This window comes from Lissotriton vulgaris, chromosome 7 (assembly GCF_964263255.1).
Source record: "Lissotriton vulgaris chromosome 7, aLisVul1.2, whole genome shotgun sequence".
In the NCBI taxonomy this organism is placed as follows: domain Eukaryota; kingdom Metazoa; phylum Chordata; class Amphibia; order Caudata; family Salamandridae; genus Lissotriton; species Lissotriton vulgaris.
This window is the reverse complement of record NC_141695.1, coordinates 637,271,608-637,288,973: the sequence shown is the minus strand read 5'-3', so window position 1 is coordinate 637,288,973 and position 17,366 is coordinate 637,271,608. Positions and strand designations below refer to the sequence as shown.

Sequence of the window (17,366 nt, the reverse complement as noted above, 5' to 3'; positions counted from 1 at the left end):
CCATGTGATTATTTGAATGATTCTGTCTTATTTTTACCATTTAATCTGACAGATAAATAGAAGCTTATGTCTATGAAAGACGCAACATACACTATGTTACACTTCGAAGAGTTGGATCAGTTACCTTTCATTATAGCTGAGACCGAATCTTCGCTGTGGTTAATGCATGGGGTTATATCATTACCAATTTCCCTATTTCTCTTCACAGCATTGGGAGATACGAACCGCTTGGTAGTACTTTTCTCCATGAATTATGGTTGTTACCCTTTAAATTCTGCTGCCAACAGAAGGAGATGGAAGTATTCCTTACAGAGGATGACTGTGAGAATGTATGACTTTACACCTCCTTGTCTTGCTTGATTGATTGTAGGCTTGGTGGGCGGAGCCTCGAGCTTCTCCCGCGCCAACCAGCTATTTCATCCACTGCTGGGGTGGATGGGCTGCAGAGTGTAAGTGTGAGAATAGCCTTACAGACTGCAGCACTTTGCTTTTATTCTGCTCATCTGCTCAAATCATGTCTGCTCGTAACTGCCCAGTATAAGAATTGGCTTGGTAATTTGGTTCTGCCCTGTTCCCATGATGTACTGGGCCAGGGACAGACTAATTTGCATGTAGCCAGGTTCTGAGCTGGGATGGTGCAGTGAGCTAAAAAACGGTGATGGATCAAGCCCTGATCTTTGGACTGGGTAGGAGTGTTCTGCTTAATTCAGATACTCTGTCCATCACCACCCCCTTTTCTGAATCGTTTTGTCCACCATAAGCGTGGAAGGGTATACTCCGATGTGAGTTCCTTACTCACTGCACCATCAGGATTCAAGCAAGCCGGGCCGAAGACGGCTGAAATGCCAGAAACCGGTCCCCGGAAGCTTGTTCCCTTCCCAGTATAAGAATTGGCTTGGTAGTTTGGTTCTGCCCTGTTCCCATGATGCACTGGGCCAGGGACAGACTAATTTGCATGTAGCCAGGTTCTGAGCTGGGATGGTGCAGTGAGCTAAAAAACGGTGATGGATCAAGCCCTGATCTTTGGACTGGGTAGGAGTGTTCTGCTTAATTCAGATACTCTGTCCATCACCACCCACTTTTCTGAAATGCTCGTAACTGCCATCACCTTCATTCTTCCCAATCTGCTTGTTCTTAATCCCGCCTTCCTACCCTTTCCATTTTTATCTGTCTACTTTGCACTTGTGAAATTTTGTACATTCTTGTATTTTACATATTTTGACTGCTGGTTTTTAAACTCATTGCCAAATTGTTTTTATTTCTCCTTGTCTCCGCTTCTCGGGTCTGACGCAGCGTTGCCCTTTGATCAGAGGGTAGCGGACACACCTCCTTGCCTGGCTTGATTGATTGCAGGCTTGGTGGGCAGAGCCTCAAGCTTTTCCCGGGCCGGCCAGCTATTTCATTAAATGCTGGTGTGGACGCGGGCAGCGGGCACGCGGTAGGCGTACCAAAGTCAAGCCTGTCTGCCCCCGTCCTCGCCAGGACAGACAAAGGGCATGTTGCTCTGCCCAAAATCACATCTTCTCAGCAGCGAGCCTGAAAGCCATGGCAGCCTATGAGGTACGACCACTCAATAATCGACTAATTTTAAAACTGCAATCTTTGGAGCTCTTAAATCCCAATCCCTCGACCTATATCGATATCCAAAAAATTGGTGAACATCCTATGAGCCCGGTAGCGCCACCTATTATGGTTGCAGACAAACGACCAGTAAAAGATCTTAACGTGATGTATTCAAACACACGTTCTCTGGCCAAACATCAACTAGAAATTGACAACATTTTGGATACTGAGGTACCAGATATGTTTTTATTGACTGAAACTTGGCTTACTGAAGAACCCGCCCCTGATATTCTGGCAGCCCTTCCTGATAATTATTTCCTTTTACGCACTGACAGACCAGGAAAAAGTGGGGGAGGAGTGGCTGCTAGCATCAAAAAAGAACTATCTGCTGTACTCTGCCACATTTTGTACTTTCCTCAGTTGACTCTTTAGTAATTAAACTAAACATGCATAGTAGCACTTTTATCTATGTGGTATTATACAGACCACCTATAATGATGCCTGACTTTCCCAAAGTCATAGCGAATCATATTGCGTCATTAACTACTGATTATGAGACAGTGAATGTTTTTGGAGACCTGAACTACTGGGCTAATGAGACAGATGGGGGAAAACTGTCCAAGGAACTCACGGAGTATCTTGCCTGCCTCAAACTTACTCAACACTTCCACACCCCCACACACATCAAAGGCCATACTCTAGACCAAGTGTGGTCCCTCAATGTCACACTGCAAAACTTGATAGTCCAACCATGTGCATGGTCAGATCATTACACTATTAGTTTCAAGCTGCATGCCCCACCACTGTTCATAAACCCCTCTATTTCTAGAAACACCTTTAGAAATTGACTTGAAAGAACTAGGGGATACGCTTTCTTGTGAGCAGCCTGCCCTTGAAGGAGACTCGGATAACAGGGAAACAGAGATCACTGACTGGCTCAGGAAGGCCTTCAGCCTCCATACGCCTTTACAGATCAAAATTTCACGCTCTAGGCAACACGAAGCATCGAAATGATTTAATAAGGACGTGAAAATACTTAAACTTCATACACGCCAAGCCGAACGGAAATGGCGAAAAACCTACATAGCAGGTGACAAAACTATCTGTACTGCAACTTTGTACACATAAGAAGCCGCCATTCTGGAGGCTAAGAGAGCCTTCTTTACCAAAAGGGGACTCGACTCTGACAATGGTTCTAAAAACATCTTTAGGATTGTGAAAGATCTATATAATCCTAGTCGCCTGACCCCACCTATCGCGCCCAGCCAAGAACTCTGTAATGACCTGAACTCCTCCTTTGTGGAAAAAATGAAAAAAAAATCTAAATTCCATCAACTTTAATAACAGCAGTACCACAAACAGCATGGTCTATTCCAATTCGTCCTCCCTCAACAACCTCCCTTTGCTAGATCAAAAAGGTCTTCTGGATCTGGTAGCAAAGGTCAAATCGAGCTCCCCCAAAGAGGACTGTCCTATCAACATTCTGAAAATAATCTATCGGACATTCCCTTCTACTTTTCTTAAGTTTCTTAATCTCTCACTGTCCCACGGCAGTATACCGCCGTGGGACCGGTGGTCATCCCAATTCAGAAAAAACAAGGCTTGGATCTCAAAAAACTGGAGAACTATAGACCCATCTCACTTCTCTCGTTCCCAGCTAAATTACTGGAGACTCCTGTCTTAGCTCCTTCCTGGAAGCCACTAAGTTCTTGGACACCCATCAGGCAGGTTTTAGTCCAGTGCATTCCACAGAATCTGTTATTTTATCTGTTATGGATGACGTCAAAGGACAGGCTGTGCACTGATTGCACTAAGGCTCTGATCCACCTCGACCTGTCTGCGGCATTTGACACCGTAAACCATAAAATTTTGTTGGATCGCATTGCCGCAGCAGGTCTCAGGGGTTTGGCACTTGACTGGTTCAGAGCCTTCTTAGAGGACCGCAAATAGTCGGTGTGGCTTTCGCCGTCTAAATCCAAAACTGTAGATCTGAGAGGGAAGAGCCACAGGACTCTTCCCTCTCACCGATCCTTTTTAAAATATATATATATATATATATATATATATATATATATATATATATATATATATATATATAAGGTAGAGCAAATTGCGCAAGCGCTTCGGGAGGGCTCACCGCTTCATCCGACCCTCCGGTCTGTGTTTGGCTCCTCTGTAATGTTCACAGGTTCCCTTGAGTTAAAAATTGAGTCCGACGCGTTTCGGGGCCAACAAACGCCCCTTCCTCATGGACTGTGCGCAGTTCAACACCATGTTCTCTTCACGCTACTCAAACGCGTTTTTGTTTGGACAGCTGGCGTCGTCATCCCTAAGTGGGTGGAGTTTGGCAACATCAAATACACTTGCGGCTGTCCTGTGAACGAATGCAGAAGCTTTTTGGATGCCTGCCATTAGCCACTTTGGGCCTCAGTTATCGGCTCAACTTCCGCAACGCCTACTTCACCTGCATGCAACCTGTATTCTGTCACAGGTGCCCCTTCAATTGGGTCCTGGATATATGCCTCTCCAATATATCTCTCGTTGACCTGGATTACAAACTGTTGGTGGGTCCTTTGTTGGCCCACGACCAGGATTGTTCCAGGGACAACCGCTTGATATATGCCGCTAATCTTGGAATGCTGGCTGGTTTGACTACCAGCGCCTTTTACAGCAGATTGTCATCGAATTTCCCGCAGGTTGCCCACGAATGCTCCTCAAAGCACAGGATTATGAGGAGCACATCTGTTCATTCACGTTGCTTGATTGGATGACAACACTCTTTGGAGGAAGGGATGCAGATGCCGATTTGGAACTGATCGCCTTGTAAAGTACACGTGATCTTATAGCTTTCGTTGGGCAGTCCTAGTCTGACTTGGGGACCCACCTATAAGATGGTCTTTTTGACATTTTATGCCACAACTTCTAAAAAAGTTTCCATTCATTTTTACTTTTTGTTCGACTTGTTCCTAAAACTATTTTTTTAAAATCTTTTTTTGATTTTTAATTTGGCTTCTGGCAAATAGCTTTGGCTCAGCATACCTACATGTTCTCTTACCATCTGTGCTACTGACCTGGCCAAGGGGAGGTGTCAAGTGGCCGGTGGGGACATTATCGACACCACTAAGTTAGCACGAGCCTTTCAGCCATGTTTCAGCTGTGCACATGTTTCTAGCTGCTTTTATTTTGCAACAACTCTGTCTGTGCCTTTCACAAGGGAACTGTTTGCTGTGCTTATTCTCTGCCTGTTCCTGGAGTTTAGTCCGAACATTGTGAGCAAGGTTGATAAAAAATAGCCCTTGTTGTTGTGTTCTGGTCAGGCCCTAGCACTTAGACACAACATACCAATGCAGATGGTAGGAGACTGACATTTTGATATTACGGGGATGCACGCATGGGGAGCGCACACTTGGAGAGGGACCTTTTCAGGGAGAAGAGCAATGCAGGGAATTTATGAGGCACAGCTATAATAAAATATTCAACTTTTACCATGGTATAGATTAGAAGACATAAATGGGATAGTTGTCCAACATGATCTCCAGAGTTCATGCCTTTCATGATTGGTAGAGCCAGTTTTTGAACTGTTAAAAAAGAGAAAGTTCCTTATCATCCATTGCCGGATGGGGTCTAGGCAATTGCATGGTTACCCAAGTCATTATCCAGGTGAATGTTAGTCTAAGGATCTATTCCAAAGGGGAATACCTTACAAGGAAGCAGGGAAACACACCATATGACAAGCAGTGGAAAGGGTCTATATTTTCCATATCTACTCAACCCAAGAACTACATACTCCATACATACACAGCACCACACACTCATTCGCACCACCATGTACATTCACACAGAAAAGTAACTGTAAACAGGTGAAAGGTAGGACACCATTATTTATGTCCATTTGACAATGTGTCTCACAGGAAAATAATAAAAAAGTCAGTGGAGATGGACGTGCTTCTTCGTGCTCTTTATAATGCTCTATATAATACGGATTTTTGTTGGCGAATTTCCTGGCCTGTGGGCTTCGTGGATGGTTTTCTGATTTGGAACCGGCACTGCTTTAGAAACCAGAGAAAATCACATGAAACTGGATCTCTCTTGTAGCACCAGTGAATCGAAGGCGACAGACGGCACCATGCATCAGCTTCCATGGAGCCTCCAGCAGCATTGAGACTCTTAAGGAACTTACGAAAGATCGTTGAGATGTCTGCTGGCAGCACCGGGGTTCCTGTGCCTTATCGGACACTGCTCCGAACCCAGGTAGGTAGTTCATGGATGAAGTGTGTCTATGTGAGTAGCTGAATCCATTGAGCCGTCATTCTATGATGGACCCCAAAATCCAGTTCGCTCCAATTCAATACCGACAGCCAGAGAGAGGGGCTATGCTGAAGGCTCAGAGGAGACACTTTTCAGCGATTTACTGATTGTTGAAATGCACACTACAGATCCTACTGCATTCTTCTGAGGTCAACTATTAGAGAAAGTGGAAGTAGAATGGTCCACCATGCAAGGGAGTCTGTGGCCTCGAGGAGAGATGGATCTCCTACTTCAATTGCTGATTACTTTTTGCCCTTAATCCTGGAGTAGCACTTAAGCATCATGGAAGTGGGGTTGAGTGATCTTTCAGATCTCTCAAAGCAATTGAAGGAGTTGATAGCATCACGTAAAAGCCTTCACCGTACAGCGGATGGCACCAAAGTAAAGAGGACAGCGGTGGAGGGCCGACTGGATGGGAGGCCACAGCAGAAATGGCTGTAGTAACGCTAGAGATATAAATTAGAGCACTAGAGGCTTCTAAAGCAACTGTTCAGTGGCCTACAGTAATAATATAGAAGATAGGCTGAAAAACAACTGCATCAATCTTTTATTTGTTGGGGGGGGAGCAGGGCAAGCTTATAAAGATTCGGTAGCCAGGCCTGGAAACCCATCGACATTATGTCTTCAGATAGGACAAACTCACCCGTTTTACTTCGTCAGACATTAGAAACAGCATGCATATCCAGTCACAAATACACAAACATTCCCGAAATGTCATTGTGTACATTTAAACTGCAAAAATAAGCGGGTGTATTTGATTTTAGAATCATTACTGTCTACATTTTTCCATTTCTGTAGAATCACAACCATCAGCCGATGTTGCTATATGCAAGTATATGTTCATATCAATTCGTATCTCGGATTATAAGAGAGCGTTCAGAAATGAGAAACTCAAATAAAAGGAACGAGATTAAAACAAAACGTTTAAATGAATAGCAAAGTGAAAAACAATGAACTCAAGCTAAGCCTATGAAGTGGTGAGGATGTAGGTGAAAATGTCTGCAGCGCGGATGCCCCGAGTGTGAAATGCAAAGACATGCCACCCCGATTCTGCCCCAGGCTTCTTACAGTGGCACCGTCTCTAAGCCTGTACAGACCTGTGTAAGGCTTAACGAATGAACAATCCATTAGGGAGCACAGGTTTTGTGGACTTGCGCCTCAGGCAAAGAATTACTTGGGGACTATACATTTTTTATACTCGGACCTTAGATGAGTTGTCGAGTTGCACAGACCTATGTTTGAAGCCGTTAAGCAATTTGTCGATTTGTACAGATCTCCACATACAGTCCCCAAACAGCAAGATCAGAGATGGTGCTTGATTAGCAAGTACCAAGACAAACTCAATTTTTGGCCTAAACAGAAGGCCAACTAACCATCAGCTGACAGAGCTCATGAACGACAAAATTCTTTCTTTGGCTTCTGGAAGGATTTACAGGCAAGTTTTGCTCATAAGTAAGATCCTAGTTACAGGTCCGTAGAATTGACCTAGATGTTCCCTTCAGGTAAAATGAAAATTCTGAGATCCACAAGTTAAGGCAGAGCTCTGTTATGAATGGGTGACTACTATGGCCATTACACATTAAAAGGCCCACTGTGACCCTCAAAGCTAACCACTAACAGTTTCCACTCTACTCTTGAATACAGCCCCTGGCTATACTTTTTCTTACACATCCAGCTGACATCACTAATGCTGCACCAGCTGCTCGTACACAACCATCAATATTCCCTTCACATTAGTTGTCATTATGATCACTGGCAGAATATCGGAAACAAAAATATTGTGTGGACAGAGTATTGTGTCAAAAGTATAGAGGATCAAAATATCGAGAAGGTAAGTATAGGTTTACTATTCTTAACTCCACATCTACGTATCTTGAAGAAATACATATATCATCAACGTACATATATGTGCAGTTCTTTATAGTAAAACTGTGCTTACCTATAGAAACTTACTGGCACAACATTTTTGTCGTCGATATTCTTGACACAATATTTTGTCCACACAACTTTTTTTCTCCCATATTTTGTCTAAACACCTGTCATTTGCAACAACAATCGTGTTTCCACTCTTCACTGGAAACCCTTCTCCCAACATCAGTCCTCCAACAACCACTCTATATATAAATTACTCCAGACACATAGTACAACTTGTAAAAACCATTTCTACACACAAGCTCCTGACTATAAATAGAAACACTCCTCACTAAAAAATCTTTAATGCAATTACAGCTCCTCACTTCTACTGCGGAAACCCACTTTTTAATCACAACTTTCAGCAATGCCATCAGACCTTCCACCCATAAATGGAACCACACTCCTATCAACCCCACCCTACCTGCATCTCAGTTTTCAAACACAGCTTCCAAGACCACTGCAAGCTACAGTTGGTGCCCTCCCAAGCATGTACACCTCCTTTGCGATCGCAACTTATTCCCCAACATCAATTCACCAATCATGTTTTCCACTACTCCACTGCACCCATACAATGACGTCTCCCATGCTCTCATCTTCAGCCCTCCAACACAAAATGAAAACTATCGCCTCAACTGCACAAAATAACGCACTCATGCATGTAGTCCCCGAAATGCAAGCATATCGTAGAGTGGCCAACTAATGTTACCGGCTAGGTACCAAATTACTGAGTGGTCTCTGCGCATAATTGTTTTTTGGGATCGAGGGAGCAGGAAGTCTTTGGAGCAGGCTCAAGTGTAGGTGTATATATATTTTTTCTAGGAACAGGATGTGCTGTGCCAACTGATGGGCAGGAGCCTTTGCGGGGAGGGTCATTTCTGTGTCAATAGAACAGTAGGTGTGTACAGCTATCCATTTCCTGCTGGGAGCCATGTTGATTGAGAGGCGAATGTGAACAAATCATTGAGAGTACAGAAAAGAAGTGAGTGCGCGTATGTCTGAGAAGGTTAGTTGTAAATAGTTTGGCGGTGGTTGCCAGCACTGACTGATGAGTCTATGATAACTGTTTAGAACTGAGGATTTGTTGTGTATTTAGGGTGGATCCAGACTCCAGGCACTGAAGTGTGGGTGTGAGGTTTGCGGAGCACACTGATGGATGGGTATGGCGTTTAGGAGGATGTGGGGTGGGGCACATATGGTATAGCTTGTGGTGTTTTTGGACTGAGGGCTAGGAGCATGATCTGGGGAACTGAATACAGAGTGTGCTGATTGCTTGAAATAGTGTGCAGACAGAGAAGGGTGTTGTATAATCTAGGAGACATGAAGTGAGAGTTTTGCATACAGTGCAGGTTAGCACACTAGGAGATAGTTGTATAAAAAGGGGGTGATGAAGACTGAAGGTTGAATTAATAGTCTGGGCAGCAGAGTGAATGAGATTTGAGAGTACATTTTGGCCGATGCACGGACTGACAGGCATATATTTTAGGAGTCACTGCAGGATGGGTGAATAGTTTGGTTATGGAGACTAATAAATACGTGTAGAGTTTGGGAGGCCATGAATGGAGGGACTGTAGTTTATGGGGGTGCCAAAAGAAGGACTGGCAGGAGGGGGCAGCCGATGGTTGTGCTTGTGGTTGCTGTAGTGCAAAATGAGAGTTAAACTTAGGAGGAGCCTGTATAATTCTTGCGGGTGTGCATACTGGTGTGTATAGCTTGGGGGTGTGGATTGAGAAGTGGTTGTATAGTTAGAACGGAGGTGTGTGTATACAGTGTGGCAGTGTGTAAACACAAAGTGGTGGGTGCCTAGGGTTCGCCAGTAGCAGATGAAGCTTTGAAGTAATACTTGGACTGAGCAGTGTGGCAAAAACTTGAGGGGTGTGCAGGCTGTGGAATGGGCACAAAAAGGTGTGTGTGTGTGTGGGACTGGTGTATAGCATAGCGTGAAGAGAAAACAGGGATATACATTATTATAGACAGACAAAAACACCAGAAAGACAGAAGGACTGAGCTGAAGAGGACCCCCTCACACACTGCAGAGGTTCATTCAAGCGGTGCTGCTTTCAAACTGACATAATTGGACAGATGTTTCTCAAGACTGAAGCAGTTTCGGCAAATCCTTGGAATCTGTAACAGGCAGAGAGCAGGAGAACCTCTCACAGATGTAAGCGGTCGCTTTTCCATCTTTTCTCTCCAACGAGGCGAGAAAGGGCAAGTTTTCCTTTAGGAATCCCGTTTGGTTCTCACCAACAAAAATCAGCACCTGAAAAATAGAACAGTCTAATGTTCACAGGGAAATGACAGAACAGCTTGTTAGGCTTACCAATTAAGAGACAATCAAGGGGACATCCTATCTACAAAGCGTAGCTCCAGTAACGCCTGGTACAGAGCCCTGAAGGCCACATTTTACCCAACAGCACGAAACCTTATAAAAGTTTCACTGTCTTGACTGTATTACACAACCAGATTATGTGCAACCATGGAAACCCAACAATGCAAAAAGACAACAATCACCTAGACATTATGGCTACCCTTACATTTGCGGTTGTCAACTGCTCCTAGACAGAGCCACTACTATCTGTATATGTCTGGAGTTAAAAGCCATTACTTACCTCCGCAATAATTCTTCTGAAGAATGCTATGCCTTTTCAGTGATTGTTCATTCAGAAATATTGGCAGATACCAGACTCGTTCCAGACATGTTTACATCCCTCCTAGGCAAATGTTTTCAATTCTGCTTTAAATAATAGTGTCACGTAGTCAAGAGAGGAGCAGAGCCTGTTCGTAACTTGTGCGAAGCATCATCTTATTTTTAAATACTTTCACCTTGCTCTTTTTTTAATCTCACTCAGCCTCGTACGCACTCACCGCACAGCCAATTCAGGAGCTGACAGGGGGGCTCTTGGCTGCACAGAAGACTGCCGGTTGACGGTCCGCCATATTGGGTGTAATCAGCAGGCAGCGTGCTAGTTGTTCCGCCCGATTCAGGATAAAAGAACTCCCCAGCGAACACGAGCTCCAACTTAGTGACTTCTGAGATGAAGCCAGGAGTCTGTTTGTAACTTGCGCGAAGCATCATCTTATTTTTAAATACTTTCACCTTGCTGTATATGTAATCTCACTCAGCCTCGCAGGCACTCACTGCACAGCCGATTCTTGAGCTGACCGGGGTGGGGGGGGGGGACATTGGTTGCTAGTTGTTGCGCCTGATTCAAGATAAATGAACACCTCAGCGCGTGTGCGCTGCTAGCGCGCCGAAGGCCCACCAAAGGCAAGCCTGTCTACGCCCGTCCGCACCTGGACCGGGCTCAGGGACAGGATCCCTGGTCCTCCTACAGCGCAGGTATGTGTTTCTCAATACCCAAATCTGGCAGTTAATACATGTGACTATAGCTACCCCACTGATAAACTGAAGGCTCTCCAGATACCACTGACTTGTACCAGAGCCCACTCCATTACAAAGCATGCACACATTGCGGTTTTAGCTTTACTTCCAATTTAGAAGCCAGGATCACCAATTTATCTCGCGATCCAAATCCTCAAACTCCTTATAATAAATCCTTCACCTTTATTACTATTCTGTCGCTCGCTGCTGAAACATAAGTCAGAAATCTTCGATCTACTCTTCAATGACCAACCTGATGCAGTCTTTCTTACAGAGACCTGGCTCCATGAGACCTCAGGCCCAGACATTGCAGCAGCGTTGCCTACTAACTGTGCCATAGTAAGGGAGGATCGCAATATAAAAATAGGTGGAGGGATAGCGATTATTTTTAAGAATTAATTTAAATGCGACTTTGAACATCTGCCCATCCCAACATGTGAAGCTGCTTTATTCAAGCTGACTATTTTTCCTAATTTTACGTTTTCAGGCATACTTGTTTATTGTCCCCCAGACTCCTCTAATGCCATAAAAACAGCCAACTTTACCCTTCTAGGAGATACAAACTTACATCCAAAAGATACAGCCTGTAAAAATAGCTCCAATTTTATTTCTGATATGGCTTCCCTAAATCTAAATTTGCTAAACTCAGGTGTGACACATGCAGCTGGGCATTTCCTGGATCCTATTTTTTCTAATCTAACAACGATTTCTTGCTCACCGGCCCTTCCAACTAGTTGGTCAGATCACTATCTGATCGAATTTATCCTTACTCTAACACTAGACAAAGACACCACTGCTAGCTCTCGGGGGCACGGGAACTGAAAAGAAATTGGAAGAAACTAGATATAAACAGTCTAAATGATCTCTTAGAAGCCCAAAATCCATCCTTTGAGCAAAGTGTTGATCACTTCTCGACCTCAGTGCAAAGCTTGCTCACTGATGCTCTAGATACCTGTCTCCCTCTGACCAATCAAAAAATTAACAACCATCGTCCACCTGCGCCATGGTATGATGAGTCACTTAAAACTGTAAAAACGAATTGTAAGATCTTAGAAAGAAATGGAGAAAGAATTACGCCTCTGCGTCCAAACAGGTCTACAAAACTGCCTTGAACAAATACCATAAACTTTGTAAACAGGCACGAGCAAGCTTTGTCAATACAACCATTTCCAATGCGGCAAATTGCCCTAAAACCCTTTTTAACACGGTAAAAGAATTAGCCGGATCTAAAACCTCAATGCAGCCTCCTGCACTGACAGTCTAAATGTGAGGAGTTAGATTTTATCTATCAAGATATTGTATCAGAACAGAAAGCACATCCTACCCAAACCCAGCTCGCATCACCCCTCCTCGATATGTAACACTCTCCCTCTAATCAAGCAGACAATTTCAATGACCCAGATCACTCTCTAAAGGAAATTTGGAAATTTGGAAAGGTATTTCTAAAGCGCAGACGGTCGCTCCGGAAGGAGCATCATGGCGCTATGAGTCCTGTTTCCAATTCACAGAGTGAAGTGAGGGAGGCTAGATGGCAGCTTTAGACCAGTCGTCGGGAAGATTGAAAATCCAGGTTTTGAGGAGCTTCCGGAATGGCTTCTCGACTGTTTGAAGCCTGAGATGCCTTGGCATACTATTCCAGGCTTTAATAGCTAAGGTGCTTAGAGTTTTGCCGCCTTTAGATTTCAGGTTGAATTTAGAGGGGGTCATGAGGTTATCTTGTGAAGATCTGAGGGAGCGGCACGGAGTATAATGGGGGAAGCGTCTAGTCAAGTAGGAAGGACCGGATTTGTTGAAGGCTCGGAAGGCTACAATGAGAATCTTGAAGAGGATTCTCTTGTGCAAGGGGAGCCAATGTAAGGTTTTAAGGGCTGCGGAGATTGAAGATTTTCGTGGAAGTTTTAAGACAAGCCGGGCGGCAGTGTGCAGGACACTTTGTAGTTTGGCGAGAGTGGACTTCTTGGTCCCTGCCATAAGTCCATTGCAGTAGTCCACTCGAGAGAGTATGAGGGCTACCGCCACCGTTTTTCTGGAGTCAAGCGGGAGGAAATCGAAAAATTTCCTTAAGGACTTTATTATGCCGAAGCATTTTCCCGCTGTGGTCGAAGCATGGAGATCGAAGGAGAGCTCGGAGTCGAAGAGAACCCCGAGGTTCCTGGCTGATGAAACAGTTTGAGGTGGAGCTGCAGAATTGTCCGGCCACCACAGAGCAGGGCAGAAAGAGGCATTTTTTCCGATGGGAAGAATCTCGGTTTTATTCGAGTTGCAGCGCAGATGGTTGGTGTCCATCCATTGGAAGACTGCTGTAAGGCAGTGTTTCAGATTGAGCTCTGCCGTGTTAGAATTGTCGTCTAGGGGGATGATTAGCTGAGTATCGTCGGCATAGGAGGTGACGGTTATGCCGAACGATTCTATGAGGGTAAGAAGAGGGATAAGATAGATATTGAAGAGGAGGGGACTCAGAATGGAACCCTGAGGGACTCCACAGGACACCTTTTTCTCATTGGAATGGTAGGGGCCAAGGGTGACAGTTTGGTACCTGTCACTGAGGAAAGAACTAATCCAAGATAGGGCAGAGTTGGTGACACCGATGTCCATGAGTCTATTGATCAAAATGGAGTGGGAAATGGTGTCGAAAGCTGCCGTGAGGTCAAGAAGGATCAATATAGCCTTCTTCCTTTGATCTTGAAGGATTTTGATGGTATCGGTCAGTTCGATCAGGGCCGTCTCGGTGGAATGTTTAGACCGGAAACCGGATTGCTGGGGATGAAGTAAGTTATGGGAATCCAGGAAGGTCTTGAGCTCCTTGTGGACCAACTGTTCCGTTATTTTACCCAGTGCGGGTAGCAGGGTAATCGGGCGGAGGTTAGTCAGGTCTGAGGGGGGTTTGTTCGACTTTTTCATGAGTGGCTTGACCACCCCTTTTTTCCAAGAGCGGGGAACAGAACCGGATATGAGGGATTGGTTGATTATTGCATTGATGGAGGGGTTGACATCATCAATGATGAGGTGAAGGATCTTAGGTGGACAGGGGTCAGAGGGGGAGCCAGATTTGCAGGAGAGGATCGCTTCTCTGGTCTGAGACAAGGAGACCGGAGTAAAGCTTTTGAGACTATTAGCAGGCGGGCAAGATTGGTCCGGGTCCGGGGTTGAATGAACAGGGGGAGGGGGGGGAAAGTTTTTGTGGATGGAGGTGATTTTGTCATCAAAGTAGTCGGAGATTTTGTCACAAAGTTCTTGAGATGGGGGGATTTCCGGTTGAAGAGCTTTTGGTTTGGTAAAGGATTTTACTATTGCAAAGAGGGTTTTTTGCTTTTGGCTGGCATCCTTAATGGCGTTGACGTAGTAAGTTTTTTTAGCTGATTTAATGGATGAGAGATAGATTTTCCTCTGTAGGATGTAATTGCTGCGGTCGCCGTTATCATAGGTTCTACGCCATTTCCGTTCCGCTTTCCTGCAAAGGAGGTGTGCGGCAGTTAGGTCCGGCGTATACCAGGGGGATTTGGTTTTAGTTGTCTTCGAGGCCCTGTCCTGTTTGTGGGGTGGACATCGACTTGAAATTTCTTGAGAAAGCCATTTATTGAGACAAATTGCGTCTCTGTCGATGTCACCCGAGGGGGAAGGGGCATTAGATGGGGAAAGAGGATGAAGGGTAAGGTTTTTCTGGACAGTATTCCAGTTGATGGGGTGAGCGAGATGGCGCGTGCGTATATTGCAGGTAGGAGGGCGGCAGCTGGAAATATGAAAGGGGATTAGACAATGATCAGTCCAAATTTGAGGTATGGGGGATAGGGAGGAGAGGGACGGGAAGTTTGAACAAATACCGTCCAGGGTATGTCCAAGGGAGTGGGTGGACAGTTTGACGCTTTGTTGTAGATTGAAGATGTCCAACGACTGCAGAAAGTTTCTGGTGTGAGGGTCGGCTGGGGTTTCAAGATGTAGGTTGAAATCTCCCAGGAGAGTAAAGTGTGGGTAGCGGAGAAGGAAGCTTCCAAGTGCGTCGTTTAGAGAGTCCAAAAATTTCGCTGCGTTACCAGGTGGACGATAGATCAGGCCACCGGAGAAGGAGAGCGTTTGGCTGAGCTTTATGCAAAAACCTATGCCTTCTGCGTCAGTGAGAGGGTCAAGGCAGAAGGTGTGGCAGTTAAAGGTGTTCCTAAGGATAATTGCAACACCTCCTCCTCTGCCTTTCTGTCTATCCTGTCTATGGAAGGAGTAACCCGGGGGGAGGGCAATAGCAATGTCTGGGTTACTGTCTTCAGTGAGCCAGGTCTCAGTGATCATGAGACAGTCCAGATCGTGGTCAATGATGAGATCGTGGATGACCTGACTGTGTTTACACATTGACCTGGCGTTTATCAGGCCACCTGTAAAGAGAGGTCGCAAGATTTTGGGGGATGTTGGCCGTTCGGCTTCTAGGTTGAGGCATGGCCCTCACTCATAACAGACAGTATAACTTTACTCTTAAAGAACATTAAATCTGGATCTCTAAAAGATCCACTACCCGTTGCTATACCTAAACAGTTAAACACACCAGCACTATCTGCGATAACTCATCTCCTAAATGTTTCAATGGAGGAATCCGTTATTCCGTCAACATGGAAACACGCGATGATACATCCCCTGCTTTAAAAGGCAAACGCGGACCCAGAGCTGTCCAGTAATTACCGTCCTATATCATTGCTCCCTGTATTGTCTAAAATGTTTGAAAAACACATTCATGCTCACTTAACTCAGTATGCCACAACACACCACCTTCTCCATTCCTCTCAATCAGGTTTCAGAGCGGGTTTTTTGCACTGAAACCACCCTACTTGGAGTTACAGAAGGCATTTGCCGCCATCTAGACAACGGAGAAACAGTGGTGCTCATTCTTTTGGATTCGAGCTCTGCTTTTGATACAGTATCCCACACGGTGCTTATCAACACGCTCAGATCACAGGGTATTGGAGGAAATGCCTTAAACTGGCTTAGTGCCTTCCTCTCCAACTGAGTTTTTTCTCAAACTGCTGGTTCCGAAGTCCACTCCTTTGCCCATGGGGAATCACAGGGATCAATCCTCAGCCCTTTACTGTTCAATCTCTATGTAAGACCACTGGCTGAGATGGCTGAGAAATCCGGATTATCTATGTTCTCTTATGCAGATGATTCTCAAATCATTTTTTCCCTATCTGCCCATAACACAGCTATGCCTTCTACACTAAAGGCTGGCTTAAATAACATAGCATCATGGATGCAACAGAACTTTCTGAAATTAAATGGAGAGAAAACAGAGGTACTGGTGTTAGGAAAACAGAAAAACCTCTGGAACCAGCAGCATTGACCGTGCAAAATGGGTGATCTTCCATCTCCCTCATCACAAGTACGTAACTTAGGTATCATAATAGATGAGGCCCTTAGTACGCACCCCCATTCAGTCAAAGTCGCAGCCACCTGCTTTACCATCATTAAATGGCTGTGAAAAATATGTTGGATGCTACTAGAAACGACCAGAAAAACCGTAGTCAATGCTCTAACTACTCTTGACCTAGGGGCAAGCTGGAGGACGAGGCGGAAGGAGTTTCCCAGTAGCGCCGGGACCTGTGCTTTCGATGAACCTACGACAATGCCCCCTGGGCGGAAACAATAACTGTACTTACCGAGGAGCCTGAGCAACCTTGGCCGATGCCCATTGGAACTGTCCTATGCAGCTATAGAGGAGTCTGGCTCTGGTTCACCCCGTGGCGTCACCTACCCAGCCGGACATCGGACGTTATTTTCCTAGTCTCCCCATTGCGTTTACTTCCCTCCTCCACCTCCTCCCTCAGTGATGTTGTGGCTGCCTCCCCTTTTCCAGCCCTGCGTGGAACGGTGGAGTCAGCTACCTTTATTGGTTTTTTTTGTTTGATTTTGTATATCCCGCCATCTTGCGTTAATACTATCTATCTTTCACTTTGACTGCTTTGTTCCCCCTGAAGTCCTTTTCCCCCTTGCCGATCTGCCTGACCCTATCTGCATTCCTTACCCATAATTATGTAACCTGTAAGCGCTATAAAAAACTTTTCAAATAAAATAAATAAATAAATAAATAAAATAAAACCTCAGCAGGATTTTTTTTGACAGAAGCCCTTTTAGCAAAACTTGAATGGTGGCCAGTCAACATTATTCTTTGTTTTTCAGAAACAAATTCACAACACAGGAATTTCTTTCTGCAAAATGAAAACAT

At 44.9% G+C, this 17,366-nt stretch overlaps 1 protein-coding gene across 6 annotated transcripts in view; it reads right to left on the bottom strand.

Annotated features, from left to right (window-relative positions):
• Positions 1-6,400: 6,400 nt before the first annotated feature.
• SPATA20 (spermatogenesis associated 20) overlaps positions 6,401-17,366 on the bottom strand; it is a 2,039,700-nt gene continuing 2,028,734 nt past the window's right edge. For 3 of the 6 annotated variants that reach the window (XM_086930844.1, XM_086930845.1, XM_086930840.1), the window contains one exon: positions 6,401-10,042. In XM_086930844.1, the coding sequence (XP_086786970.1) occupies positions 9,872-10,042 (171 nt within the window). In that variant the 3' untranslated portion in view covers positions 6,401-9,871. The remainder of the gene's footprint in view (positions 10,043-17,366) is intronic. The other 3 variants (XM_086930841.1, XM_086930842.1, XM_086930839.1) reach the window with 1 other exon arrangement.